Here is a 27,639-nt window from a genome sequence, read left to right as displayed (position 1 = left end):
TTAACCAATTTTAATCGCCAACATATGTTTAACTCTTATATAATCAGGAATGTCACAGATCTCTAATGGTTTCAAACCCAATTAAAACAAGAAAGGAAGTTAGCTTCGGCAAGCCGAAGCTTATATACCCTTGCAGCTATAATTATTAAATTTAAAAACACAAAAAATGATATTCCCAATAGTATAAGATAATATGTCAAAAAACACCGAAGCTATAATTTGTTTCATATTATTTTCCTACCAATTTTCCGATCGTTCCTATGGCAGCTATATGATATAGTCGTCCGATTTTGATAAAATTAAATTCGAAACTCAGAACTAATTAAAAAATGTTATTTCCAAGCGTAGGAGGTTATATGTTAAAAATCACCGAAGCTATAATTTGTTTCATATTATTTTCCTACCAATTTTGCGATCGTTCCTATGGCAGCTATATGACATAGTCGTCCGATTTTGATAAAATTTAATTCGAAATTCAGAACTAATTAAAAAATGTTATTTTCAAGCGTTGAAGGTTATATGTTGAAAAACACCGAAGCTAAAATTTTTTTCATATTATTTTTCCACAAATTTTCCGATTGTTCCTATGGCAGCTATATGATATAGTCGTTCGATTTCGATAAAATTTAATTCAAAATTCAACATTATTTAAAAATTGTTATTTCCAAGCTTAGGAGTTTATATGCTAAAAAACACCAAAGATATAATTTTTTTTCATTTTTTTGTCCGATTATTCCTATGGGAGCTATAAGATATAGTTGTCCGATCCGGCTGGTTCCGACTTATATACTACCTGCAAAAGATATAAGACTTTTGGGAAAGTTTCAGCCCGATAGCTTTAAAACTGAGAGACTAGTTTGCGTAGAAACGGACGGACAGACGGACAGACGGACAGACGGACAGACGGACATGGCTAGATCGACTCGTCTAGTCATGCTGATCAAGAATATATATACTTTATGGGGTCGGAAACGTCTCCTTCACTGCGTTGCAAACTTCTGACTGAAATCAATATACCCTCTGCAAGGGTATAAAAACCCGTGGGTCTCACAGAATCTATAAAGTTTGTTTGTGCTTCGGAGTAAATTTAATCTGAGTTTCGGATCTTTTTTTAAGTTTCGTGTCAAATTTTTTGAAATAGATCTAAACTTGTGGAGTGATTGTTAATATTATAATATTACTCATCTCAAAATATCTTGACACATTATTATAACCTAATATCGTAATGCTTCTCAAGAACACCCCCAGAATTCCGTTCTTTTCACCTAAGCGACGATGGTAACTCTCTCGCCAAACAACATCTATGTTAAGTAAACAATTTTCTGAATTTTTTCCGATCTGAAGAACAGTATTGACAGCGAACATTTTTGGACGAATGATGTGTCCGGCATATATGCCACACCCACATTGCCCACAAATTGCGGTGCGGGGCTAACAACATTTGCAGCGCTGATGAGCGGTGCCGCACGCACACACCCACAGAGGGGGGTGAAAAGGGGGTGGGAGAGACACCCACTTGGGCGTAGGAGGTGTTCATTTGTGCGGGACAAAGTGAAATAGCAGCATGCCTAAAAGTATGCTACACTCTCCATTTTTTCTTGCCCCTCCACGTGCGTGTGTGTGGGTGTGTGCACTTTATCCTGGTGTGAGTGTGTCAATTTTGTGTTTCTTTTTGGCACATGCATGTTCTCCCTGTTATGGTGAGTGTGTGTGTGCGTGTGTGAGTGGAAGCTGCACTACTGAAAATTAGTGCGTTTCTACGCTCAAAAGCGGCTGCTGCTACTTTTTTAATTACCCACACTTTCCATTTTTGTTTTTTTTGGCGATCCTGCTCCTGCAGCTGGACTTTGGTAGTCGGTTTGTTGTTGCCCAGCCCAGCTTCAATTGGAATTACTACACTTGGCACTTTCATATGTACAAAAAAGTCCTGCAGCAGCCCCCTCTCCTTTTTTTGTACCTTTTGAGCTGGAACTGGCCACATTTCTCGGGTGTGTGTGAGTGTGTGGATGTTTCGGCCAGCCTATCATGTTAGTGTGCTCTGCTCTGCCACTTTCTTTGCATCCTTTTTGGGAGGTGTGGGGGGTGGTGGTGGCACGGCACTGCTATTTCCAACCGGTTTTTTCAGCTGACCAAAAATTATGTTCACCATTTCGGGGCGCATGTCAGGAGCTTCACTCGGTCTTTTTTCCACAGCGGGAAAATGAAAAATACACATTATTTTAAAATTATTTTTAAAAATAAGTGTACAAGCATCCTGATTGAATACAGACCTACTGATGAAAATCATTAAACACGCCAAATCTATGGCGGCATTAAAAGCCTTTAACTGAAAAATATTATTTTAAGCACTACAAATTAAAATGCAGTGGGCAAAAACTGAATTTGGTATTCAACAATTTCCCACCGCATTCCCTGCATATTTTTAAGCTTTAAAAACACTCCACAAATAACATTCAAAACTTAACGCAAATATTTGTTTTTCCAAGGAAGGTCCTTATTGTAATTGAAATCCTTTAAAAACAAAATTAATCACGGACGTGTATTTTATCAAGTTTTTTCCCTTCAGCAAAATATTTGTCTTATCCACAATAACACAAAAAAAAGGTGTGCAGAAAAACTGAACTTTTTATGGACCACATGCCGCGCCCACTTGTTTGGGGCGACCGACACAAAGCTTACATAAAATTATAGAACACGCCTAGCAAAGGGGCAAAAACGCGCAGAAATAACTGAAATAAGCATAAAAGTGAGCTGCGATTTTTACCCTATGTTATTATTAGCACCACGCTGTGCTAGTATTGGTGAGCGTTTCCGTTTTTCCTTTTTTTGCTATCTCCCCACGCATAATTCTACTATTTTTAACTGCAATTTTTTAGTTTTATTTGACATTTGCATTTACTTTTTTCCATTCTCCTTTGCTGCGCTTTCAACTTTGTGTGTGCTCATGTGTGGGCAGGCACTAACACAATTACACAAGTGGTCAGCGGGCTGTGGGGGCGGGGGGCGTGGCGGTTTGGGGCACGCTCACACTATCAATTAGTGAATTACAAGCGAAGAACGAGCGGAAAATGCCGAGCGGGTGAAAAACTGCCGACAAAAATAGAAAAATTGCAAAAATTTGTTGCGCACATCAAAACAAACACAAAGTCACACACACACGCAGGGCGCACACTTACACGCTCAACAGCACTGGACTGTGTCTGTTATTCCCCTCATTTAATTAACAATAAAAATAGGCTAAAAAGTTTAAAAAAAAGCAAAAACTGCATACGAATTATGCTGGCACACACACACACTCGCGCGCCACACGCCACACGCCACGCACACTCACATACATTGCAGTCATGCCATTTGTTAAACAATTTTAACTCGCGCCCCCAAGTAGGCAATGTTTTTCGCACACGCACACACACGCAGGCAGCGGCGGCGGGCATTAAAATTTGATCCGATATAATACATGAATTATGTAAACTATTTTTATTTTTGTTTTGCCTATTTATTTTTGCATTTTTTCGCCGCATTTTTCTGTCACGGTATTGGTGCGCACTGCCCCTAAGAGTGTGCTGGTGTGCGTGTGTGGTGGTGTGCGCGTTTTGTGGCCTTTGGCCTTTGGCATTAGCATTTGGTTAACGTTAACGGGCGACCACTGCAACAATTGCCAGCCCATTTGCCATTTTTAGCGGTTAGCAACAGAAGCGCATCGCAAATGCCGCGCGATTGCCGCTCTCCTCGCACACAGCTGCCGTCTCGGTTTGTGTTTATTTTTGATTGCATTATACATTATTCCCACCATGTATTGGCCTGGGATCGTATGGGATCGACCGATATGGCGGGGGTCTATTTATGCACTCGTCCAGTGCATTCGAGTTTTGTTTTGCTTTGCTTGTTTTTTGCATTTAATGGCCGCACTTTTTTGCACTCCACTCACCAAATTGTTTTTAAAATGCTAACTTTTTTCTTGGCGCTTTAACTTATTTATATGTGGACGCGGCAAAATATTTTACTTTGTGCTTTGGTTTACGCTTCAAAGAAACATAAATATGGGAAATGGAAATTATTAATTTTTTACATGTTTTTCCACGGTTGGGAATTAATCAACGCTCGCCGGAAAAAACTGCAAATTCAATTAAAAATGTTTATTAATGTTTCAATATTCGAAATATATAGTCATACGATTACGTCGCTTTGGGCCATGCTATATTATTTATGTGGTGCGAACAAGGTTTTAGCTTGGTTTTTTATTTCATTAGTCGAATATCATATTGAATTCTGCCTGCAAATTTGGCATTGATACTGTTAATTTTCGGCAATTTCATAAATTAAGAATCGCAAATGGGAATATTGACTCATAATGGGAATCTCGTGATTTTCCACATTTTTATGGATTTATTTGTTGTAGTCAGAAAAAGATGGTTCAGATTAATACGTTAATTTTTGTTGATTAATCTTTATGCAAATTTAAATTTAAAACCAGTTTAATTTCATTTTAAACAGAAATCAAAAATTTTTAATAATTTAAAACTAACATTTAAATTATATATTAATATTTACCTCCTTAAAATAAAAAAATGTATTTTACGGAGAATTTCAGGAAGCAAGTATAGATGTACTTGCAATTGGTAATACGAAATATAACCGCTTTTATTATGTTAGGCGAATTTTAAATGATTTTAAAAAATACTTTTATATATTTTTTATTATAATGGTTTTAATATTAGTCTCTCCTTGAGACTTTTAACCACAGGATAAATAAATGAAACGCAGTTGTTAAGATCTATTTTTATTAATTTTCTATCTACAAAGAATAGGAAAAGTTATTTAAAATAGAAAAAAGAAAACTGTCAGAGTAAACTTCTACAAAAATGGTAGGAGCCACCCACAGGTTTTTCTTTTTCTTTGTTCAAAACAAATGTGTCCACTTAAATCAACAATCAGTCATCTGCTTTACACTACAGGTTAGTGCTGCTGAGGTTTACCTAAAACAAAGACAATTTAGTAGTATATATAAAATGTATGTTTTTGCTTTAACAAAACTATATTCAACTAGGTTCGAATTTGTTACTATTTTCTTACAACTGTAAGTATCCATTTTAGATTTTAATCATGTTAGCAATGCTGGATTCGAACCCAGTTCGTTAAAGTAAAAACGTGGACACCCTTGGGCTTACCATAGATCTAAAGTAGGTCTTAACGGAGGACCATCCCAGATTCGACGATTGGTCCCAGTGCCGCTGATTGTACCGCTCCTCGAAATCATAGGTACTGCCCAAAGGAGTGGGCAGCGGATGGACCTCCAGGAACTGGGCCCAAAATCCAGCGGGCAAAAGGAGCAACACCTTCAGAACCTGCTGCCAAATGACCACGTTTTCGAGGGTCAAGTCCAGGTCCCCGAAGAGTGTTGGGGCAAAGATCACGGCTAGATTGTTAACCGTCATGCGGACGGCAGGACTTTCTGCCACCCTTTGCCAGTGGAGCATCAGGTAGGCCAGCGTGTCCCTGTGGGCCTGCTGCAGCTCCAGGACCGCCAGATAGACCGCCATCTCGACGGCCAGGGGATCTTCCTGCCGCGTGGCCTCCTCGAAATCCCTTCGATGGTAAATGGGTATCAGAGGATGTGTTAACTGGCGAAGGAAGTCCTTCACACAACAGCACAGTGTGTGGGTGTCCTTGTTGCCCAAATGCGGCGTGGACTTGCCACGCAGCAGCTTCCGCCGCAGCCGCTTGCACTTCTCCCGGGTCGAGGACACCCGGTAGAGCCCCTCCTGCTGCAGCCCCCGCGCCTCGATCTCCGTGACACAATGGACAATTAAGGCCGGCACCATGGGCGCCACCCTTGGCGCATAATCGCTGAGATTACCACGCTTCGTGCTCATTTGGGGCTGTGGGATGCAGTTCACCGTCAGCTGGCGACAGCAGGCGATGTGGCAGCGGAGCGGACACGCCCGGCACCGCAGGCTGGCCATGGCGAAGCGGATCCTTCAAGAGATCGGGGATGTGTTAGATGGGATGGATAGGGATGTTCAGATAAGATTAAACTTTTTTAAGACCATTCAAAGCTCATAAAACCTATGGTACAAAACAAATTTAAAAATATTCACTTTGAAGTCTTTTGAAAATAAAAACCCCTTCCTTTCCATACATATCATAAGAAATATTAAATTCTTTGCTGTACAAAATTCTTAGCACTTAGTTTTCTTTTAAATGACCTACTAAGATAGTTTGGTATTTCTTTTTCCAATTCGTCTGATTTTTAGATACATTGCGGGCAAAAGTAAATATATTGTTAGTTTCTCTTCAAGTTGGTTAAGTTAAACAGCCCTCGTGGACAAGAGTAATATATATATAGTGTCTTTTTTGACTTGTCAAATTAAGAATCACAGTAGTCTTTCCAAAATAAAACTGAAAAATAATGATTATTTTCGGTCCCTGCTTTATTCTACACAATAGATTTTTCCAGAATTTAAAGGATTACAAATTCTTACAAATTTAATAGATATTATAGAGTGCATGACGAATTTAACTTGCATACTTTGAATACTTTGGGTATTCTTGAGTTTGCAAAGTAGGCAAATCTAACAATGGGCTTGAAGACAAGGCGGAATTATATTAAATTAACGATTAACACCTATACGGTGTCCTTATATTAGGAATACGACCTTGCATTAAAAAAATTGTTTTAGGGTCTACGCGTTGGCTTTAAAGATTATCACTCATACGTAGAATTGCGCTTAGTCAATCGTCTTTTTAAATCTAGGTGGCATCGATTTAGTCTTCGTTATTTTAACTATTATCCCAGCAAAGTCAATTAGTTGGTAATGTTAAAATTGGGAGAACGATTTTTTTGGACTAAATTCTAAGTAGCATAAGTGTCGAATGAGTAATTTGCACAGAAACTCAAAGCACAAAATAAAATGTTTTGATGGTTTTAAATTTTTGCCATATTTTAGAGTGCTAGTACATTTGGACTACAATTTTAAGAAATTAAGTACATGATCTATATCTTTGTTATGTAAATACATTTTAATGAATTGTATCGATAGCTATACTATCTCGATTATTTTTCATTAATTTTCAAATCTGATTAGCGGAAGCCACGTTGAAAGAACTTGAAGTTATACAAATTACCAGCATTTTGAAATAATTAAGTTAAGGAGCCACAAGGATATAACATTTGAGGTAACTTATTTTTCTCAGCGTAGATCTTACCTTTTCCTGCAGTGTACGCAATTGCCCACGTTGTAGTAGTACGACTTAACCTTGAAGTTGTGCTCCCTTAGCAGCCCCGAATGGGATTGTGAGCAGCTCTGGTAGTAGTCCAGTCCGTCCGTGGAGACCCCGTCGCTGCCACTGGGATTCATATCCACGCGATCCTGCAGAGAGTCCAGGGACTGCGACCCGAACATCCGGAAGTGCTCGCTGAGATCATCGTAGGATCTGTACTCCCGCAGAAGCCTCCGTTTGTTCTGCATTGTGGGACGATCGGCCAGCAAATAAATTCGGACTGAAGGCGCCTGACTTTCAGACCCACTAATCGCACGAGTATCCACAAGCTGGCGATTGATTCAGCTGTTCTGGTCAGTTGGCAATTTCCGAAGAGACGCCACTTCGGATTGAGTCAGCTTCGCAGAAGTTATCGGCTCGTTTCTCAGAATATTACACCGAAATGTTTGTTTATACTTCCGGTTTATTTGGAATCGGGTGAAAACTGACGATTTGAAGTTGCTTCGGCAGCAGAAAAATGCAATGCCTACTGGTATTTTATCATCTATTGTAAAATATAAACAAAGAGCATAGAAATGCGAAAAATTGGAATTCAGAATTACAAACTGCTACAATTTCTCTATCACAGTGGCAAACAAAATGGTGTACTTTGATAGAAGTGAGTTATATAATAATAATAGTCTTTCAACTCAGGGTATTTTTGATGTTCAAATATTTTATCACAAAAATGCTTTCACTGATAACTTTTAGTGTCCCTAAAATAAAGTAAACAATCCCTTTAAAACAACCAAAGACCACTTAAAGCCCTGGCGGCAGAGCATTTGATGACACCCCGAGATTCAATGTCACGATACAAACCTGAAAAGCCCCAAAAACAAAAAGATTGTAAAAAATCAAGCTGAAAAAACAATTTGCTAAAGTATCAATGAATTCTAAGCGCCCAGAAAATGGCTCGATGGCGACGCTAAATGGATGAAAAATTCATGGAAAAACGTTTTGCGGCCACCAGACATAGAATGCAACCAGCAAAAATGTAGTGCGAAAAAATGCTGCAGTTCATGTGAAGCGAGCACATCAGAAAGCGAAAATGTTGAATCGTGGTGCTAAAAAAACAGGAAAATTAGAATTTAGAGAGCTGGTTTCGGTGTTTTTTGTTTGGGAAATGGAACTCTAATCCTCAGGCTTGGATTTCGGGTAATCATTTAGCCGTTCGCTGATTTAACTTTACTGGACTTTTAAAGTAGGGATAGTCTGAAAGCGGAAAATTATCGCGGCACTTTTCAATTTCGGCTGTGAATTGAAGAGCAGCGGCAGCGAAATTAACGAACAGGGCGGGGAATTTGATTTTTATGCTTTTTTGTAGTCGTTTTTTAGGCGTCAGCTGCAGTGACGCCGGTGCGTGTCTGTGTGTGTGTGTGTTATGAGGGTGTGGGGGGGTTGAGATACTGAGGATGGTTGCCACATTGAATTCGTAGTTATTAATGCGTATTGAAATGCACACATTGATGTGAGTGAGAGTGTCTCTCTCTGTGATTATGTGTCTGTGTGTAGTATTCATAAGTGCACATGTGTGGGCTTCTATCTGTGTCCGACTGTTTTGTTTGTATTCAAAGTCCACAAATACGAGTCACGCATCGCAATAAGCCCATGCAATCCCCGATCTCACCCCCTTTTACCAAAATGCTTTTTTGTACTTTTTCTGATACGCCTGCGAGTGTGTGTGTGCGTTAAAATACGTGTGTGGCCCTGTGTGTGTGACTGTCCGTTGCGTATGGAAAAAACAAAAAACAAAAACACGAAACAAAACAGCATAAAAAATGTTTGGACATTCAACAAAACATGCAAAAAAATAGGGGAGCTGAACTGCGAGTTCTGGACAAAAACGAGTGGGAAAAAATGGCATCAAAGCACGTTGACAGTGTTGCCACGTGGTGATAATTAATTTTTCACACACAAAAGTTGATCAAAATGTTTTTACCAGTGGCCACAAAATATAAGGATACGCTTTGTGGCATGCCAGTCTAAAATATTGAAAACTTTCTGGTTCCAAAGTGTCAGTGCAAGTTCTAAAACAATGTAAGCAATGAAGTGTAGTTTGCCCTTCGATCTGTAATTGTTCGAACTCTTTAAGGTTCTTAATTTGTTTCCGAGTACTTACATCATCTAATACAAAAAAGAAGAAACGTTTTAATATATTTTAATGTATTTGCATTGAATTTCAATATTACGTAAATGCACTTTAATCCTTATATAATAACTTTTAGATACAATTATGTTTTTAATCCTTCCGTTAGTTATCAATATAACTTAAGTATTATAATCTCTATGATTTATGTGTATTCCAAAGACTAATTGACCAAAAAGATCACCTCAAAAAAGTCCTAAAATTAGCTCGCTGATACATTTGCTTACCATTTTTTCCAAAATATAAAGATCAATTCAGTAAATGACCTTTTGTGAACCGAACTATAAAACGCAAAACAACCTGTTAAAGAATTCCGCCTCAATCGCCGCTTTGTCTAACCCAATTCTAGTTGGACACTAAAAACAACAATTTATAATAAATTGTATTTTTCAATGGCAACTCTGCTATTTTTTAAGGCTCATCCTCTCCCTTTCGCTCTCTCTTTGGGGCCAGGATGCAAAAAAAACCTAAAAAACCAAATCTAAAAGCGAAAACACAAAAGCAAATGCAACAGCAATAGCAACATCACTAGAGCGATGGGGAAATGACTGCAAAAAAATGATTGTGTTTTGCAAACGGGGGGGTCAAAATGCACAAGGTGCAAGCGAGACGGGGCGATAGAAGGAAAAAATTTATTTCCTGTGGCAGGAAAAAAAAAATTGGAAAAAGGAGGGGCGGCCGAGAGAAAAAATGCACAGCGAATGGAAATGGAAAAAATGCTGGGAAAAAATGTGCAAGCTGCGAGTGAGAGAAGGAAAATGGGGTGGGGTGGGTTGGGGTGGTGTTTTCTGGTGCTGCTCTGCGAAGAAGTTGAGGCAAGGTTGCAATGCGAAAAAAAGAACTTAGAAATATCAGCAACGACGGCAGCAGCAGACAAACGTCGACGGCAGCAGAGGGCTGTGGTGGGGGTGGGTGGTGTTTGGAGGGGGGGTGAAGTGGGGCGGAGTGGGCCGGAGGGGGTGGCTGAATGTGAGGTGGTTGCTGCTGGCAGTTAAGCCAGCGCGGTGGCTTAGGTCAGGGCGGAGGCTGCTGCCTTTCCTGCTTTTCTCCTGCTGCCCGAGGTGTGTGCTGCTTCTGCCCCCCCTCCTGGGGGCAGGCCAACCCGCCCCACCCCCTGCCACATTTTTTGGGGTTTCCAGCGCCACCCATGTCGGGCTGATTGAGTGCTAGAAAGCGCAACCACAGAAATGAGGCGACCACCGAAAACAGTTGCCTACTTCCCGGCGCTATTGATTAATCTGCCAATTCTCGCTATTTTAGCTGAAATATCGCCGGGAAAACACAGGCCACAATAATGACTTTTGTTAATTGTTGACCAGTGCCAGTGCCAAATAAAAAACAAATACAAAAACCAAAACAAGAGCTAAAAAATTCAAAAACAGCCTGCAAAGTCAACTGAAGCGAGTGCTTTCTCTCTCTCTCTCTCTCTGTCGTTCTACTTTCCCCTCTCTTTGGCGCAATAAAAAAAGTACGTTCGCATCAAAGTCGAACAAAACAAAATGCAAAAAAATCGGGAGAGGGGCGCGGGCCGAAAGGGGGTGGGGCAGACAGGATATTTGGGGCGGCAAAGGCTAACAGCGAAAAAAATGCCAGTGCGTCTGTGTGAGTGTGTATTGGCATGGCTATGTGTGTGCTTGTGTGCGTGGGTTTGTCGCCGGCGCAAAATTCCCCTTTATTTTTTTACACAATTTTTTTCCGCGTTTTTTAGAGCCCCCACCCCCCTCCCAGCGAGTTTGGGTCAATGTTGGCGCTTCGCCTGTTGTTTTTGTTGTTGTTGCTGGCAGGTGGCAGCGCTGCCGGCGTCGCAGCATTTGAATAGCGCCAGCAGAGACGCCGACTGCGACGCCGCCGCCCGCCGCCTATGCAACCAAAAACTTTTTTCTCTGTGTGCGTTGGATATTTTTTTCGGTTTTTTTGCCATGTCCTTTTTTTGTTGTATTCTTTTTTTTGCTTTCGCTTAGTTGTTGGCGCTGCTGCTGCTGCGGCCGCTGCTTTTTTTCGAAGTTACCGCTTGGCTGTGTGTGTGTGTGTCGGCCGGCGGCGGCCTTTAGTAAGGCAGGCCCACACCCACACCGCCCACTAACACCCACGGCCACCCACTGCCGCACACACACACACACAGAGGACTCTGCTGCCGCTGCGTTTTGAAGCGCCGCAATGGTGTTAGTGCGCGTTTTGTCTGTCTGCCTGTCGATGCTGCGTCGCCTCTGCATCTGTGTGTGTGTGGCTGTTCTGGAGAGTATCTGTGTGTGCGGTTCGCCCCCCAAAAATATATTGTTTCAGATTTTTTCATCATCGCTTTAGTTGAGTTTTTACATTGGTGACGGATCGTGCTCTCGGCTCCGGCACGCTCGCCAAGTCCGTTCAGTTCAGTTCAGTCTGCTCCGTGTTTTTTCTCCGTGCGCAACATGTTCCTTGAGTCCGTACCGCCGCCGCCGACGACGATATCAACAAAGGATAACGATTCCGATGCGGATGCGGATGTGGCCACCACTACCAGTGCAGCCAGCGAAATAACAACACGACAACACCACGAGGAACGTCTTCGGCGAAGCTCCTTCGCCTCCTGCTCGTCGTCGCGGCAGCGTTAAGAAAAAGTATCTCAGCCGCAAGGAAAGCGCCACGAAAAAAACGAAAATATTGAGAAAAAAGCGGAAAACTCTCACACACACAGAGCAGTGGGTTTTTTCTTGACTTGGTCTCGGTTTCCGTTGCCGTTGCCGTTGCCTTTGCCGTTTCCGTTTCCGGTGGTGCCACGTACGTGTGCGCGCCTTTAGACGTTTTCCGGCTTCCCCGCTCGCCAGTGTGTGTTTATTTATTGTTGGCCAAGAAAAAATATCGGGCCCGTGTGCGTGTGTGGGTGTGTATCTTAAGGATACGCGAGTTCCTAAAGCAACGCGTCCTTGTCTTGGTCACGTGCAGAGAAACCCAGAAGAAAGCCAGCCAAGCAGCCACAGCTGGCTTTGTTTTGCTTCTGAGCGAGTCCTGGAGTGAGAGTGTGTGTGTGCGGGGAAGCTGGCGGGCTTTACATATAAATAATAAATGTTCTTCGCCGGTTGCCGTGCATGTGTTGGTGTGCCTGCACAGCGTATCAGCTGTTTCTTGTGTTCAATATCAAGGTCAGGACATCTCATGCCACTTGGGCGTGCGTGTAAACAACCGATTGCCAAATCACACTCAATGGCCATAACTTAATTTTGATACTGCAATGAAAAATCTATCTCCCTGGGAAATATTACCCCTTTCTTGTGAATTATTTATTGGCAAACATCAAATACTCCCTGCTGTGTTATTCCTTGAGAATTGCAGTCCTGTTTAACTTTCACGGAACGGTTAAGCCAATTTACCAATCAGTCCGTTTTAGTTACAACTCATTTTAAATACAGCCACGGTTCTTCTTAGTCTTGACGGTATAGGGATTTCCTAAAATCTTGGCCCAAATAATTATTTTAATAGCTTTGCAAAAAACAGAAAAAAATTTAATAATTTTTTTTCAAATGAAGTTAAAATTGTTTTAACTGTTTTTCCAAAATAAGAAAAATAGTTGTATTAAGATTTTTTGAATTAAATATAATCGTGCTAAGATAAAAAAAATTTCTATAATTAGGGTTATTTTCCATGCCCTAAACTAAAGTAGCAAAATCTAGTTGCGATTTTGACAATTTTTGATTTTTAACCCAAAACTGGTTAATAATGAATGCGTTTTGTTACAAATGAATTTAATAAAAATTATATTTAGTGTTAAAGGTACATGTTTTAGAATGTTCTGAAAATGTTAGCCAAAAATAAGCAGTCAAATAGAAATTGATTTGAAAAGTTTATTCATTTGTACATTAGGTTGTTATTTTTTTAAATTAAAGCCCATCCTCACCCTTTTATAAGGTAGTTTTAGAGTAGTGTAATTAATGCTAATTACAATTATGTACAAAAAAAAAGTTCTTCTATTTCTAGCCTTGTCAATTTCGAGTTTAAGTAAGAATAGGAACCCAATCAATATTTTTGTGTAGTTCGAATATTTTAAAATAAAATTTTGATCGTAAGCAAAAGTTCGTATGAGTGATATTCCTTGAAGCAGCATCCTTTTAACTGCGTTGACTGAACAACTAAGTATTTCCCAAAAATCGAAAGATTTATTCATTAAACAGACAGCCCTTAAAAAAAAATGTTTTGTTTATTACTCAACGATGTTTTAATTTCGATTGATGTTCGAGCTTCATGGGATGTCATCAACTTTAAAATATAATCCTAATCGAAATCATGAGACCTGCTGGCCTGTCAAATTCACTTTCTCGGAGGTTCCCAAATCGATTCCACGCAATTTAGAAAGCTCGATGACCGAATATTTTTCTACTCGACTTCACCGACTCGAGCCTTGAGTTGATCTGGTCCAATCAAGCTGAAACTAATTGGGCACCGCAAAACACCTGATTCGAAGCTGGTCCAGCTTGATTTTTGGGTCCTCGAAATTTGATAGGCTGAGAAGATCGCTGGGCCACCGCCAGAGCAGAAATGAGCTGTGAGATTTGGGGTATTATTCGCATAACCAGCCGTTAACCAGGCCCTTTGGCCAGCAGCTGTTCCCTCACTGGGTTGCCCTGGCCAGAATCCTGTTCAGAGCGATCAGTTAATCAAAGACTAGCGCGGCGCTAACATCGTTTACGACAGAGCCTCGGGCGAACGCTTCTAATAAGATGAACTCATTATTTTTAATTACGAGAAACACACATAATATTAATTGCATATTTTAAGTGATGTGAAATTAATTAATGATTAGTGCAAACAGGCAGACAAAACAAACTCCTATGGCAAAATGTGAAATTAAATATCATTAAAATGCATAAGAAACTAGCCATGTAAAAAAGGTTAACACAAAGAAAAAATGTATCGCATAACATAGCGCATTGCATTTTTCATCAACTGACAAAAAAAAAACTGTGGAAAAAGCGGAAATATTTTTGTGATTCTGAACAAGTTAATACAAAAACCTAAAGAGCGGTGTGAAAAATGCATTAATCAGAATTAAACAAAAAAAACACAGCAACAACAGCAAATTATGAATAATAAAAGAGCGCGCAAAACTTTTTACACATTTTTCAATTAATAACATCCCCCGCAATCTGTGAGGGAATGCGATTGGAGAGCCTGGCGAGAATATTGCCAAACCGCTAAATGTTAATTAGTTAAAAGCCCAAACTACGCATTAACACAATCGGAAACCCCCTTAGGACCCGAACCCGGTCCCAAACAAACCCAAACCCAGTGTAAATGCAAACACAGACAGAGCATCATAATTTCCCCAGTTTTAATTTTTTGCTTTTTGTTTGGAATGCTTTTTTTGCATTTTTTGTTTTGCGCCATTATTACATTATGTGCAAGCCCTTATGTACTCGCCTGGATGTTTGTTCAGCTTTCTATATAAATTAAATGGCTATGTCAAAAAAGTCAATATTTAGCTAACCAATAAAAGAAAAAAGGAATCACACCACCTGACTGGCAGCAGCAGGTGTGGGCATAGATTTATATACCTTTTGCGTGGAAATGAGAAATGTATTTCATAATGACCGTAGATCATTTCGTTGGAAGTTACGGCCTCCTCAACACACTGTGCATCATTTTAAGAGTTCGAAATCATTTTAATTAAAAATAAATTATAAAAACTACAAGGTAATGTGTTTCAGGTATCCATTTCAAGCAGAGCAGTCATTTAAATTCATTTCGCATTTTATATTTGCCACCAGGCATTCCGCAGCTCATTGTCATGTCAATTAAATCTCAGAGAACCTCTCAGCTCTTACATTTCAATTCCATAAATAATTTGTTAATCATGTATTAACACTTGCGATAATTGAACCAAAGCCACAGTTTATTCGCTTGTATTTGCGTGTTAACAGCCAAAGTGTTGACACATCTATTTTCCCATCTTTTTTGAATAGGCAAAATTCTAACCCACAAAAATACGATTCAAGGTCAATGGTAGAAATGCAAAAAATCCATTGCATCCATTTATATCTAAACAAACTAATAAAAACAAGATGAAAAAACAGCAGCACTGACAGGACAACAAAGCAAACAAACGCTCAACTCATGAATGAATAATTTGTCGCGTTTAGAACTAGAAGGTATCAAATTGGAGCATTTCAATAAAAGCCGAGCAGAAAAAACACCGTACCATTGAGGACTTTCACCTGGAAAATTCCACAGGATGTCTGCGGCATGTCTGCGCCTGAATGACTAGCTATCCACAAAAAAAATCAACAAAACGAGGGAGGTGGAAAAAGCACAGCCAAGCATTTATACAAATATATAGAAAAAATCTAATCGAAGGCAGTCCAAAAAGAGAAATGCATAGAAAATGGAAAAACGGAAACGCGTCGCAAAAAGTCGAACACAAGCCGAAAAAGCCAAATTCGTGTGGAAAAAATATTTCTGTCGCGTAAAAACGTTAAGGGGGGATAAGAAAAAAATGTGAACAGGCGTAGCAATTGAAAATGCAAAATAAAAAGTGAGCTGTGGAAAAAATGGCGTTAGATTTAGGACAACAAAAGCGAAGACAAAAAGTCGCTTTTCCGGCTCGGCGGTGCCCCCAGTCGAGACCAAAGCGTTTTTGCGGTCGCGTCTCGCAGGTTTCCAGTTGAGCTTCGTTTGTGTTATTTCCCCTTTATTTAATATTGGCTTTGGCAGTTGTGGCAGAATGTCAACAAAGCGCCAGCACAGCTTCGGCAAATTTATTCTATTTCGCAAATTGTTGCATTCGCATTTTTAGGATGCTAAATTGTGGGAAATCTCGGGATCGTTCTCTGGTCAAATGATAAATTATGGTGTTTGAAATGGCGAAAAAGAGGAAATTCCACTTTTAAGTACCATATGCATTTAACCCGCATAACCCAGAATAGAAAGTGTTAAAAAATGTTTTTTAATATTAAATGCGATTTTAGTCACTTTGTAAGAATGGTAAAAATCCAAAACTTGGCTGGCCATTTCTTAGTCTAGCCCAAAATTATAAACAGTCAAACACATTCTTCTAACAACCCCGAAGAGATGATACATTCAAAGATATTTTTGTAAGGTGCGGATTACTCATAAACAGTTGGCTCAAGTTATATGACAATTTTAATTCACTTCCTTTACTTATTATCTACCATTCCTCATCTGAAATTATTCAAAATCGCCTGGGGCAGTTTTCTCTGGCTTGTTCAGGTCTGACCTTTTACAGTAAACATTACTTGTTGTGTCTGAGAAGAACTTATATCGATGAGTAAAATTTCATGGACTCTTTTTCTTAGTGAAAAAGTAGAACCATAAATATATAAAGCGATTTCCATTAGAACTCCTAAAAAATCAGTTAACTAAATAACCCTCTTAAAAAATAAGCCCACGCGTTGCTGTTATTACTAATTATGTATTTTTAATAACATAACAGATTAAAAACCAAATATAATTCCTCTTCGAAACAGTAAAAACTAACTGAACTATAACAAAGTGAAAGTGAAAATCTAAAGATACCTGCAAATCCTCGCCGGAATTAAATTGTGTTTGGACCAGTGACATAAAATTAAACCAAAATAGATTTAATAAGCAGCCAAATGGAAGGCCGACTGATCGAGTATCGGCCTATAGGCGGTGGCCTCGATTACCACCACAACTCGCCGCTGATCGGGGAGATTCCGCCCGCTGGTGGTGATTACTCGCACGCCGTGCATCGGTCCATCGATCACCTGCGGAACAGCCTCAACGAGCGGGTGGCCCTGGGTCCGCTGAGTGTGTTCTCCAACACGGCCGATCTGCGGAACTCGGTCCTCAGCTACAGCCAGCAGCCCCACCAGCACTCCCAGCCACCGCAGCAGCAGCAACAGCAGCAGCAGCAACATCAGCAGCAGCAGCAACACCAGTACCAGTTGGTGCCGGAGCCCAAGCCGAGCATCACCAATCTGGAGAGCAGCGTGGCCTCCTCGGCGGTCAGTGGATCGGTGGCCAGCAGCCAGAAGCACGTCAACGATGCAGTGGTCAGCAGCAGCAGTGGGAGCAGCTCGGCCGCGGGAACCGCTCCAACCGGATCCACCAGGGGCCGCAAGTCGCGCATCTACCCCAATCCCAACCAGCACATCATTGTGACCAGCAACAGCGTGGACAACGGTGGCATACGGATGCAGAATGCGACGCTGAACGAGAGGAATCCCCAGAATCCCTCTGCGGGAACGGCTGGAGTGGGAGGCGTAACCACGGCAGCGGGATCGGGGAATGGCATCTCGTCCTCCACCAGTTCGCCGCATCACATGACCCAGTTGGACGTAAAGGACACCAAGGTGATGGGGATTTTTGAACAAGTTTATAAACATTATATATTTTGGGTTAAGGGGGTCAAACAAAATCTCCATTTACTGGAATGGTTGACTTGTAAACAACTTTTATTAAGAATATTTAAATTGTTAGCTTATAATGTTTTAAAACCATCGATTGAATTTCGGGTAAATGTAAGGGACAGAAAGGTTATTTAGAGCTTTTGAAAACATTTAAACCCAAATCCCTTTTAATAAAATCATTTAATCGTTTCTCTTTTGTGTGAACGGGATTTAAAAGAAACTGAACACGAAGATTGCGCTGTACTTTATTCTTGTTTTATTGCAATAAAATACATATATATAATTGAGGCAGACATATAAAGCACGCCGCTTTCTGCAAGAAATGTACTTACGTGGACCAAACGTTTTTCTTGGTCACCACCCATACACAGGGTTTATAATCGCTGTCAAGTAACCTGTCTGCAGAAACTCGCACTTGACGCATACTTCATAAAACATTAGAATAACAGATATTTTTAAAACGTAGGAATGTGATATTTGTATCCAGGATAATCCATTTAGTGTCTTACCTTTTACCTGTTGTAATATTCCTATTCCATTTCGACCCAATTACACAGGTTTTTAAAAATACATTAATAACACTGTGTTACAAAATGAGATATTTATTTGATTGCCTTTATGAAAATCCAAGCACCCATTTTCTTTAATAAACCATTTTCAAATTTGTTCACTTAAAAATTTGCCTAACCAAGATTCCTTAGCCAATGGACCGCAAACTTGAAGAAATGCTGTTCTAAGCAATTTCTGAACAGCAAATGCAGGCGACAGAATTATTGATTTGTTAGTTATTTAAAACATTTGACAAGTCCAATTCTATTGGACGAATTGAATAAGTTAAACAACTAACATTTAGAGATAAACGACCAAAAAGACAAATGGACTTCAGAATTAATTTCACGTGTTTGTTTGAAGATCGCACCATCCTTGTTCGCAATCTTAAAAATTTTGCAATTTCGACCATCCAGAAAATGGGTGATTTTTTTCTTTGAACAATAAATTGAAATATATTTAAACAAGTCTGAATACTTGTTTTTAAACTACAATTACTCTGTTTATGCTGTATTTATTTCATGAAATCATTTCTTGAAGTGAGCCAAATGGTGTGTGCATAAACACCGTTTGATAAATTTGATAACACACGAAAGTTGACTATGAAATCAGCCTCAATGCAAAGATGCTGAGGCACAGCCTACTTAACTATAGAGATCCAAAAAAATTTTAGAGCATCTGTCACCTCAGCTAATATTATTTCCTTAATTTGCCTGTGTTGTATAAACGGGCCTACTTTTATTTCACGTGGTCGAGAATGCATGAAATTCATTGCATAAAAATAGCCAATATAAGCGCGTTTCCCAATAATCTTCAAGCCAATGAGAGTTTAATTTTTAAATTCTGTTTAACAACTCCATCATAAGATATTATATTATTTTGGAAAATAAGGTAAAGAAAGGTTTTTATAATACTTGTACATATAAAGGCGATACCATAGTGCACGACTTAATGATAATGACGAGGGTTTTTAAAAGAATGTCTTTTAACCAAACTTTTACAACACAATATTTTGTTTTAGGGGGTGGGAGGGTGGATTCAACTTCTTGATTCCCCGTTGTTCTCGACAAGATACGGTGTAAAATCAATCAAATCGTTCGATATGTAAGCCATATAGTGAAAATTCTTATAATTCAAATTCTTTAAAATTAGAAGCGATGAAAACCCTCTTCAGCCAGGTCCAGCAGCAGGCAGGCAGCAGCCAATCCGTTCATAATCCCAGCGCTAAATAACCGATTTCCCATCCTCAGATCTTCAGCTCGAAGGCCGATCTGCAGCTGCACACGCAGATCCACATGCGGGAGGCGAAGCCGTACAAGTGCACCCAGTGCTCGAAGGCCTTCGCCAACTCGTCGTATCTGTCGCAGCACACGCGGATCCACCTGGGCATCAAGCCGTACCGCTGCGAGATCTGCCAGCGGAAGTTTACGCAGCTCTCGCACCTGCAGCAGCACATCCGGACGCACACGGGCGACAAGCCGTACAAGTGCCGGCATCCCGGCTGCCAGAAGGCATTCTCGCAGCTCTCCAACCTACAGTCGCATTCGCGGTGCCACCAGACGGACAAGCCGTTCAAGTGCAACTCCTGCTACAAGTGCTTCTCGGACGAGCCCTCGCTGCTGGAGCACATCCCAAAGCACAAGGAGTCGAAGCACCTGAAGACGCACATCTGCCAGTACTGCGGCAAGTCGTACACCCAGGAGACCTACCTGACCAAGCACATGCAGAAGCACGCGGAGCGGACGGACAAGCGGCCGCCGATTGCGCCGGGCAGTGCGGCGGCCATTGCGGCGGCCGCTGCTGCTGCTGCTGCCGGCGGAGCGGGCAACTCGGCCAACGGACCGCCCCCACCCCCCAATCCCGCCCAGCATCAGCGCAACAACCTGGGCCTGCCGCCCGTCTCGATTGCGCCCAGCGACAACGGCTACTGGCCGAAGGTGAGTCCCGACTCCGCCGCCGCAGCCAATGCCATGGAGGTGATGCACCAGCAGCAGCAGCAACAGCAGCAGCAGCAACAACAGCAGCAGCAACAGCAGCAGCAGGCCCAGCACCACCATCCGCACCACGGAGTCCCGCCGCAGCAACATGTCCCGCCCCAGCAGCAGCAGCAGCAACAACAGCAGCAGCAACACCACCATCCGCAGCAGCAGCCGCCCCCGCAGCACAGCATGGAGGCCCACTACGCACAGCCGACGGCACCCAACGGCGCCCAGAGCAACGGACACGGTTCGGAGTTGCAGCCCCATCATCGGATGCCCGACCCCGTGCGGGAGGATATCGGTAAGTGATCAAGTAGAGCTATTCATTCATTTTTTGTCAAGAACAACTTACTGTCAAAGTACTTATAGACACACAATTTAAAAAAGTCATATAAAATGTAATTTGATCTAAAATTTGAACCGATTTTTCCATAGTTCGGCACGTTTAAGACTATAAGACACTATGACATTTGTTTAATAAACTTTTATCAAATTTATATTGTTATAGGTACAGAATATTTTATGTACAGATTGATCGAGAAAAAATCTTAAGTACAAAAATTGTCAAATTTCTTTTTAACCCATTTTTAATTTTATCAGAACTATACGAAACCAACGATATTGGCATATTCACTGGTTAAACTTAGCCGAGTCTATTTTTTTCTACTACTCTACTTTATTCAAATGAGCTGAGAACTTTGGCCATACATGAATATTTGGATATTAAGACATATAATTCGATACTATGTCTAAGAGGACATTTATAAAATGGAGAAATATATTCCTTTGTATGTCGAAGCTTGAAATGTTTTTTGACATCTCTTTAGAATGACTCGTTCCAAGTAGGAGCCATTTTTAAAATTTTAATGCGGTCTGCACAACTATGCAAACATCTAAACTTTTTAAGCTCACTAAGAATTTTTATTTAAATTTTGAAAATTTTGAATTGAAAATTATGACAAACACATAATATTTCTACATTTTATTTCTCCCAAGATACTCTTATGATTTAAAAATTTAACTTGTTGTTCAATCGACACAAATTCGAACTAGCAGCTAAATAAAAAAAATGATTTGCATCAATTTAAACGGCTTTAACTAACGGATACATTTTCCTTACTTTCCATTTCCCACACAGTTTCGACCCCCAGTGCCGTGGGACCCTACGACGCCGCGTCCATAACGAAAACCACCAGCAACTCGGCCTTCACGCCGATAAACTCGATGCCGCCGCACTTGAACTCGCTGAGCCACCACCCGATGGCCCAGCGACCCTATCTCTACGATGCCATCAGCTTCCCCAACAAGAACGTGAACCAGAACAACGCCAACGCGTTCCCCAACCAGCTGATCTCGCTGCACCAGATCCGGAACTACGCCCACCAGCCGGCGGGTCTGATGGCGGGGGAGCACCTCCTGGGCGTTAGCGTGGGTCCTGGGAAGGACAAGGGATAGCTAGGGCCCTACTTCTAAGTTGGTAGTTCATCCATTATTTCTCCAAGCAGAGACGAGGCGTGCATTCCTGTACAGTATTAATTTGTAGTTAGTCGTAGTGCGTAATGGACGTTTTGTAATTTTGGTAGATCTTATTTGGGTTAAGTTAAGGGTGTTCCCGCGCACTTGATAAGCAAACTGTAAATGGCCAACGATACGTACTCTAATTTGACCAACACCGTCCATACCTATGTTTATACTATGTCTTTGAAATCGAACACCGGAATCGCGACTTACTGGCGAGTAACCAATATAAATCCTGCGTTTTACGAGTATACAAATTCTGTCCAGCTAAAGTTTCCCTATCGAGTAATTGGTTTTCTAGGACCTCGTCTATTGCCGCCTGTAAATATAATTGAAAATGAATTTATTTTCGATGCACAAACGGATCTCGCAGTCTTAAATCAATGGCAGAAGTCAGAAGCTGCTAACTAAGCCGATATATGTACATAGATATACATCAACCTAAAGGAACTTACCGGCAAACGTAATTTACCTTTAAATACAAAACTTCGTATATATTTGTTTAGGTGTATCGTATTAAATACAGACATTTCCGAGGGAATCTTCTCGAGAAACAAAACACAAACAGCAAAATGAATTCAAGAAATCAAATGTGTTTACAACTATAGATGAAACTATGCGATAGATAAAAACTATTTTGAAAGAATCTTTTCTAAGTATATGTTGGCAGTTGCGAAAACAGAAAAAGGAAAACAAAACCTTACAGAGATGTTGTATTACTTTTTGGAAAGACTGAAGTGATCAAAATTATCGAACCAGAGGAGGAATTAAATAAAAATCAAACATTTTAAAGAGCGTTTTTACCGCAGTTACTAAGCAAACTGAATGTGTCCTATAAAATTTCGTACTAATGGCAGAAACTAAACCTAAACGTAATTACGAGTATGACAACATCAAATGTAATGTATTATTAAATAAAGTAATTCTAATTTTAATCTTAATCTAAAGTAAATTTAAACTAACCCATAGCTAGTGTTTAACTCCAGAATGCAATCTCAATGTAAAGACAAAACCGAAAATGGAACACAAAACAAAACACCTACAGTTAAGTGAATAGCAAAATGAACTCTGAACCACACACACACGCATTAAATAGAAACATTTGGGGTATTCAGATAGCTGAGCTAAATGATTATTGTTTTACCGTCTAACGATTACAGCAGATTACAGTACGATTTCAATGGCTAAGATATGCGAATACAAAGATAGTTCCCGATTGGACTTCGATCGCTGAACGGCGTGGATACCCCGCGGATATCCAGCTGAATATGCATACATACTTATATAATTGTCAATAGTAGATGTGTGTTCCTCAGTTGATGTAAATTGATTTCCGATTAACCACAAACTCAACCCGTAATAAAGTGAATTAAATGTTCCCCTTCGCCTGTGTCTTGCCCATATTATTTTGGGTGGCCTGCATAACGGCTCGGATATAGTACATTTGATAGGCATCGCTTATTATTTCACTAAGCTCGTATCATCTCGAACTGGAGCTGCAACAAGTGCATCGATGCCAAACCCATACTTAAGTAGGTTAAGTGGTCACTACCTTTGCTTACTATAAAACATCACAAATTTCATAAAATTTCAGGCCTTAAAATGATTTAAATGGTAGTTTAGACTTGTTTATAAATACTGTAGTTGAGGTAAGCTAAGTGCATAGTTTCATAAAATGTTACTTTTAAGTCTATCTATTCTACTTCAGGTTGATCAAACAATTTCGTTTCTTATTTGAACGACTATATCCTATAGCTGCCATACAAACGATCAAAATTTTATCAAGACAACAATTTGGAAAATATATAGCTTGTTGTTTTTGATATCTTCTATGGGCTATAGCATTGTTTTAATATTTTATAATTTCGGATTTTTTATATATGTCATAGAATCAATCGGAATATTTACATACAAATCTTTCGAATTTACGGCTTCTGTAATATAAGAACGATTTTAATTGCATGATATGGTTTAAGCTGCAAGGGTATATATACTTTGGCTTGCCGAAGTCAGCTTGCTTTCTTGTTTTATCAAATTTCATTAAAAAGTAATCCTAATTCAACACTTCATTGGCATTGAAATATTAATGATTTTGAAAACTCATTTCAATATATGTCCCAAAAATAAAGCTACTCAAATTGTATTTCATAAAATTTCCCAAGGGTAATGCAACTGAAAATACATTTAATTAGATATCTTAAAAGTAATGCTACCGCTTATAGTCCAAGCGAACATGTTGGAAGCCGCGTAACGATCCATAATCAATGTGTGTTTTCTTCCAAGCGAACTTGTTGGCAGCCAACATGTCGGATGCGTTCCCAAAACATGGGTAATGCTCCAGTTTAAAGATCTGTAATCATTCGGAAGCTTTTCCAAAGGCGAACAGTCACTTGCCATCCGTCTACACGCTCAGACCATTTAAAGGAAATACTGTTCTTATAAATCTACAGTGAGTATTGACCAGTGGAACAAGGGATTAGGATTGAGTGTGCAAATCGAAGTGAAAATAAGTGTGCCTTAGAGACAGATACTTTGGTTGTTTCTCGAATTACTGCATGCTCAGCTTGGGTTCGATTTCTTCAAGTTCAATGTTCTTCGGTATTGACAAATAGTCATCAATTGGACTCAATTTTCGATGAAATTTGTGCGGTAATTGCCAGAATTCTGTGCTTTTAACCATTTTACTAGAGACAAAAAAGTTAGTTAATTGATTTGCAAGGTCAACTGTGCCCAACTAAAGTGCCGTTATCATCATCATCATCGTCGTCGCAGTCGTTAGCGAATTGCAGTTCCGCAAATTCAACTAAATTGTTTTTGTGGCAGGCCTCATTTCATTCCCGATTCATTGGCCCCTCCAACATAAACATTGCATCTTGGACGCTGTATCACGTCATTGTTTCTAGTTTTGTCGGTATAATTAAACTGCAACCACAGGCGGCCCACTCATCAGTGCATATACATATAGAGTAGCATATATACATCTGGAATGCACTGCAACAGCATCCAACTCGGATATTCCTGGAAGCCCCCAGTCCCCGAGATCGTATATACACATTTCTCAATTGCCAGATACATTGCTGCGCATTTTACTTGATATTTTGCAACACAAAAGCGGCGATTAAGCACATCTCGGTCCCCAAAACGGAAGCGATCCTGATAAGAGGCGGTGAGGCCAAGCCTGCGATAAGCCAAATGTGTCGTTGGGCAATTAATGTACCATAGACTTGTAGCACATTTACTAAGTCGAATCATAGAACTAGGGCGACGTCTTGAACTGATTAAAGAGGGACTATGGAAATTGGGTTTGAATTGACTCTGTGTATATATATAAGGTCAGCTTTAATCAGGGATATTCACATACAAGCATAAATACAAATACTACATATACATTTTTTGCTTTGGCGATGATTTCATAAATAGCTTTGAACTAACATGTGTTCAACATGCCTAAATTTTTTGTAAAAACAAAAATGTGTTTTGTGGTTGCATTAGCAAGAAGACTATTTGCAACTCTCAAAGGAAATAAAAAGCAAATATTTAAAAATCTGAGATTTCATCCATTACCTGGCCCCTTTTCAATCACCACTTTGTTCTACATCAAAAACTCTTAATCTGTAATAGAGATCTTCCCTCGATTCCCTGACAACAATGTTCTGCCATTGTTTTCCATCCGTTGGCACAGATCCATAAATTAACTTTCTCATAAAAGGAGAACTTTTGCATCTGTATCTGCGCGATTTATTTACGTTGACCTTTTGAACCCTGCAGAAGAGGCGGGCAAGATTTTTGCGGCTTTTTCAATTGTTTTCAATGAGGAAAAGACGCCGCCGCATATCGTTCATCTCAATGTAAAAACCATCCTATAAGGGTGAGTTATAAGACTGGCGACCCCACAGTTTCCTGTGGGGTGCAGAAGCTTTGCCGGTGCGCTCAGAAATACCCATGATATCGCTTTCCATAAAACGGAAGTTTTTCCAAGGCCAAAGGTTATCTCAAGGTAAATTGGGGTTATCCCCCAAAACTTGATTGTTGACCTATTTTATTTATAAACTGACTTTCGTTAATACCCCAAAAATAATTTATGGCTGATTTTGCTAGTTATCAAATAATTAGTTTATTGTTAAACTGGATTTTTTATAAGTTAATTGGATGTTTTTGAGGCAGAAATTTGAAATAGAGTCTTGAATACATTTAATATTATTGAGAAAAGCTTTTATAAAGTTCAATATACCCTTTTATTTTAAGTACACATTTCTTACCATCAAACTTTAACCTATGCAGTTGAGATCGCCAGCAAGATGCGCTCTCCTTGGCTGCTGCTCGCCTTAGGGCTGCTGGCTTTGACCCAGGTCCAGACCTCCTCGGAAGTTGACGAAGAGCTGTTGGATGACCTCGACCTGACCGATATCGATGAGAACGAGGAGGAGTTCTTGCGCCTGCTTGAGGAGAAGAACCAGGTGGGTTGCCCTTCATCCACTGAAGCTAACTATACATTTATGTAAATAACTAAATCCGATTTGCAGATCAAGGATGTGGAGCGGGAGAACGAGATTGCCACCAAACTTGCCGAGGTCCAGCACAATCTGCTCAATCCCGTTGTGGAGGAGGATCTCTGCGAGAGGATTCGCTGCGGAGCTGGTCGCATCTGCCAGATGCACGACGAGAAGCCCCAGTGCGTGTGCATCCCGGAGTGCCCCAAGGAGTTGGACACCCGCCGCCTGGTTTGCACCAACACCAACGAGACCTGGCCATCGGATTGCTCCGTCTATCAGCAGCGCTGCTGGTGCGACAGTGGAGAGCCCGGTTGCACCAATGCGGACAACGCCCACATGCACATCGATTACTACGGGGCCTGCCACGAGCCGAGGGCCTGCGAGGGTGAGGACCTCAAGGACTTCCCCAGGCGCATGCGCGACTGGCTGTTCAACGTGATGCGGGATCTGGCCGAGCGCGATGAGCTGACCGATCACTACATGCAGATGGAGCTGGAGGCGGAGACCAACAACTCCCGTCGCTGGTCGAACGCCGCGGTGTGGAAATGGTGCGATCTGGACGGCGACACCGATCGCTCCGTCTCCCGGCACGAGCTGTTCCCCATCCGTGCCCCGCTCGTCAGCCTGGAGCACTGCATCGCACCATTCCTGGAATCCTGCGACTCCAACAACGACCATCGCATCACCCTGGTGGAGTGGGGCGCCTGCCTGGAGCTGGAGCCCGAGGACCTCAAGGAGCGTTGCGACGACGTCCAGCAAGCTCAGCCCCACCTTCTGGGTTAAACCGATGTACAATGCATTAAGTAGTTTCGTATTGCTTCCTTAATCCAAAAATGTCTACTTTAACAAGTTTTTGTCTTGTGCTCGGTGTTAAATGAAATAAATGATAAAATTTTAAAAAAATGGGATTTCTCATGAATAGGATGGATTTATTTGTTCCGCATTTTGTTTATGTTTTTACGAATGTAGTTTTTTAGTTCGAGATAAATGCAATATTTAAAAAGTCAATTTCTTCGCAATACTGGAATTAGACTGTACTATACATTAAAAATCCAACAATGCGTGGGAGTAATACGTTGTTTTTATTGTTATTTGTTGTATATGGGAGATGCTAGAAATACATATTATGCATTATGTTGTGTATAAGAAGTGCGTACTGGCGCAGAAATGTGCCAAAATCATTACAGCTCGTCGAATTGTCAGCTTGTCTTTTCTAAAATCTAAATAAAACATTAGGGTCGCATGTTTTAATGGGGCCCAAATGCTGGATGGCTTAGTTGGCCAAGATGACGTTGCCCTGCGAATAAGCTAAAGGGAAAAGGTAGTCATTGCAA

At 40.6% G+C, this 27,639-nt stretch overlaps 3 protein-coding genes across 6 annotated transcripts in view; 2 read left to right on the top strand and 1 right to left on the bottom strand.

Moving 5' to 3' along the window:
• The window catches only part of LOC119560430 (zinc finger protein rotund), a 46,122-nt gene extending 22,932 nt beyond the window's left edge, over positions 1–23,190 (top strand). For 2 of the 3 annotated variants that reach the window (XM_037873867.1, XM_037873868.1), the window contains 2 exons: positions 19,566–20,595; positions 21,433–23,190. In XM_037873867.1, coding sequence (XP_037729795.1) covers positions 19,566–20,595; positions 21,433–21,749 — 1,347 coding nt within the window. In that variant the 3' untranslated portion in view covers positions 21,750–23,190. Of the gene's footprint in view, positions 1–11,766; positions 12,004–16,826; positions 17,710–19,565; positions 20,596–21,432 lie in introns of those variants that run through there. The other variant, XM_037873869.1, reaches the window with a different exon arrangement.
• LOC119561120 (GTPase-activating protein RacGAP84C) lies at positions 4,768–11,619 on the bottom strand. The gene is made up of 4 exons (XM_037875041.1): positions 11,527–11,619; positions 7,207–7,550; positions 5,169–5,976; positions 4,768–4,976 (listed from the first exon to the last, which is right to left on the bottom strand). Exons 1-4 carry the CDS (start codon positions 11,617–11,619, stop codon positions 4,950–4,952), a joined length of 1,272 nt encoding a protein of 423 aa, XP_037730969.1. The 3' UTR covers positions 4,768–4,949.
• Positions 23,191–24,166: 976 nt separating the features above from the next.
• On the top strand, positions 24,167–27,208 carry LOC119559975 (SPARC). Of its 2 annotated transcripts, none has more exons than XM_037873212.1 (3): positions 24,167–24,261; positions 26,094–26,269; positions 26,336–27,208. In XM_037873212.1, the coding sequence occupies exons 2-3, from the start codon at positions 26,111–26,113 to the stop codon at positions 27,086–27,088; spliced, it is 912 nt and encodes a 303-aa protein (XP_037729140.1). In that variant the 5' UTR covers positions 24,167–24,261; positions 26,094–26,110; the 3' UTR covers positions 27,089–27,208. The 2 variants fall into 2 exon arrangements, with proteins under 2 accessions (XP_037729140.1, XP_037729141.1); XM_037873213.1 differs by having other exon boundaries at positions 24,203–24,261; positions 26,058–26,269.
• The last annotated feature ends 431 nt before the right edge of the window (positions 27,209–27,639 follow it).

Source organism: Drosophila subpulchrella, unplaced genomic scaffold, assembly GCF_014743375.2.
Source record: "Drosophila subpulchrella strain 33 F10 #4 breed RU33 unplaced genomic scaffold, RU_Dsub_v1.1 Primary Assembly Seq354, whole genome shotgun sequence".
Classification (NCBI taxonomy): Eukaryota; Metazoa; Arthropoda; class Insecta; order Diptera; family Drosophilidae; genus Drosophila; species Drosophila subpulchrella.
Note: the sequence above shows the minus strand (reverse complement) of the source record. Positions and strands in the feature narration are given on the sequence as shown.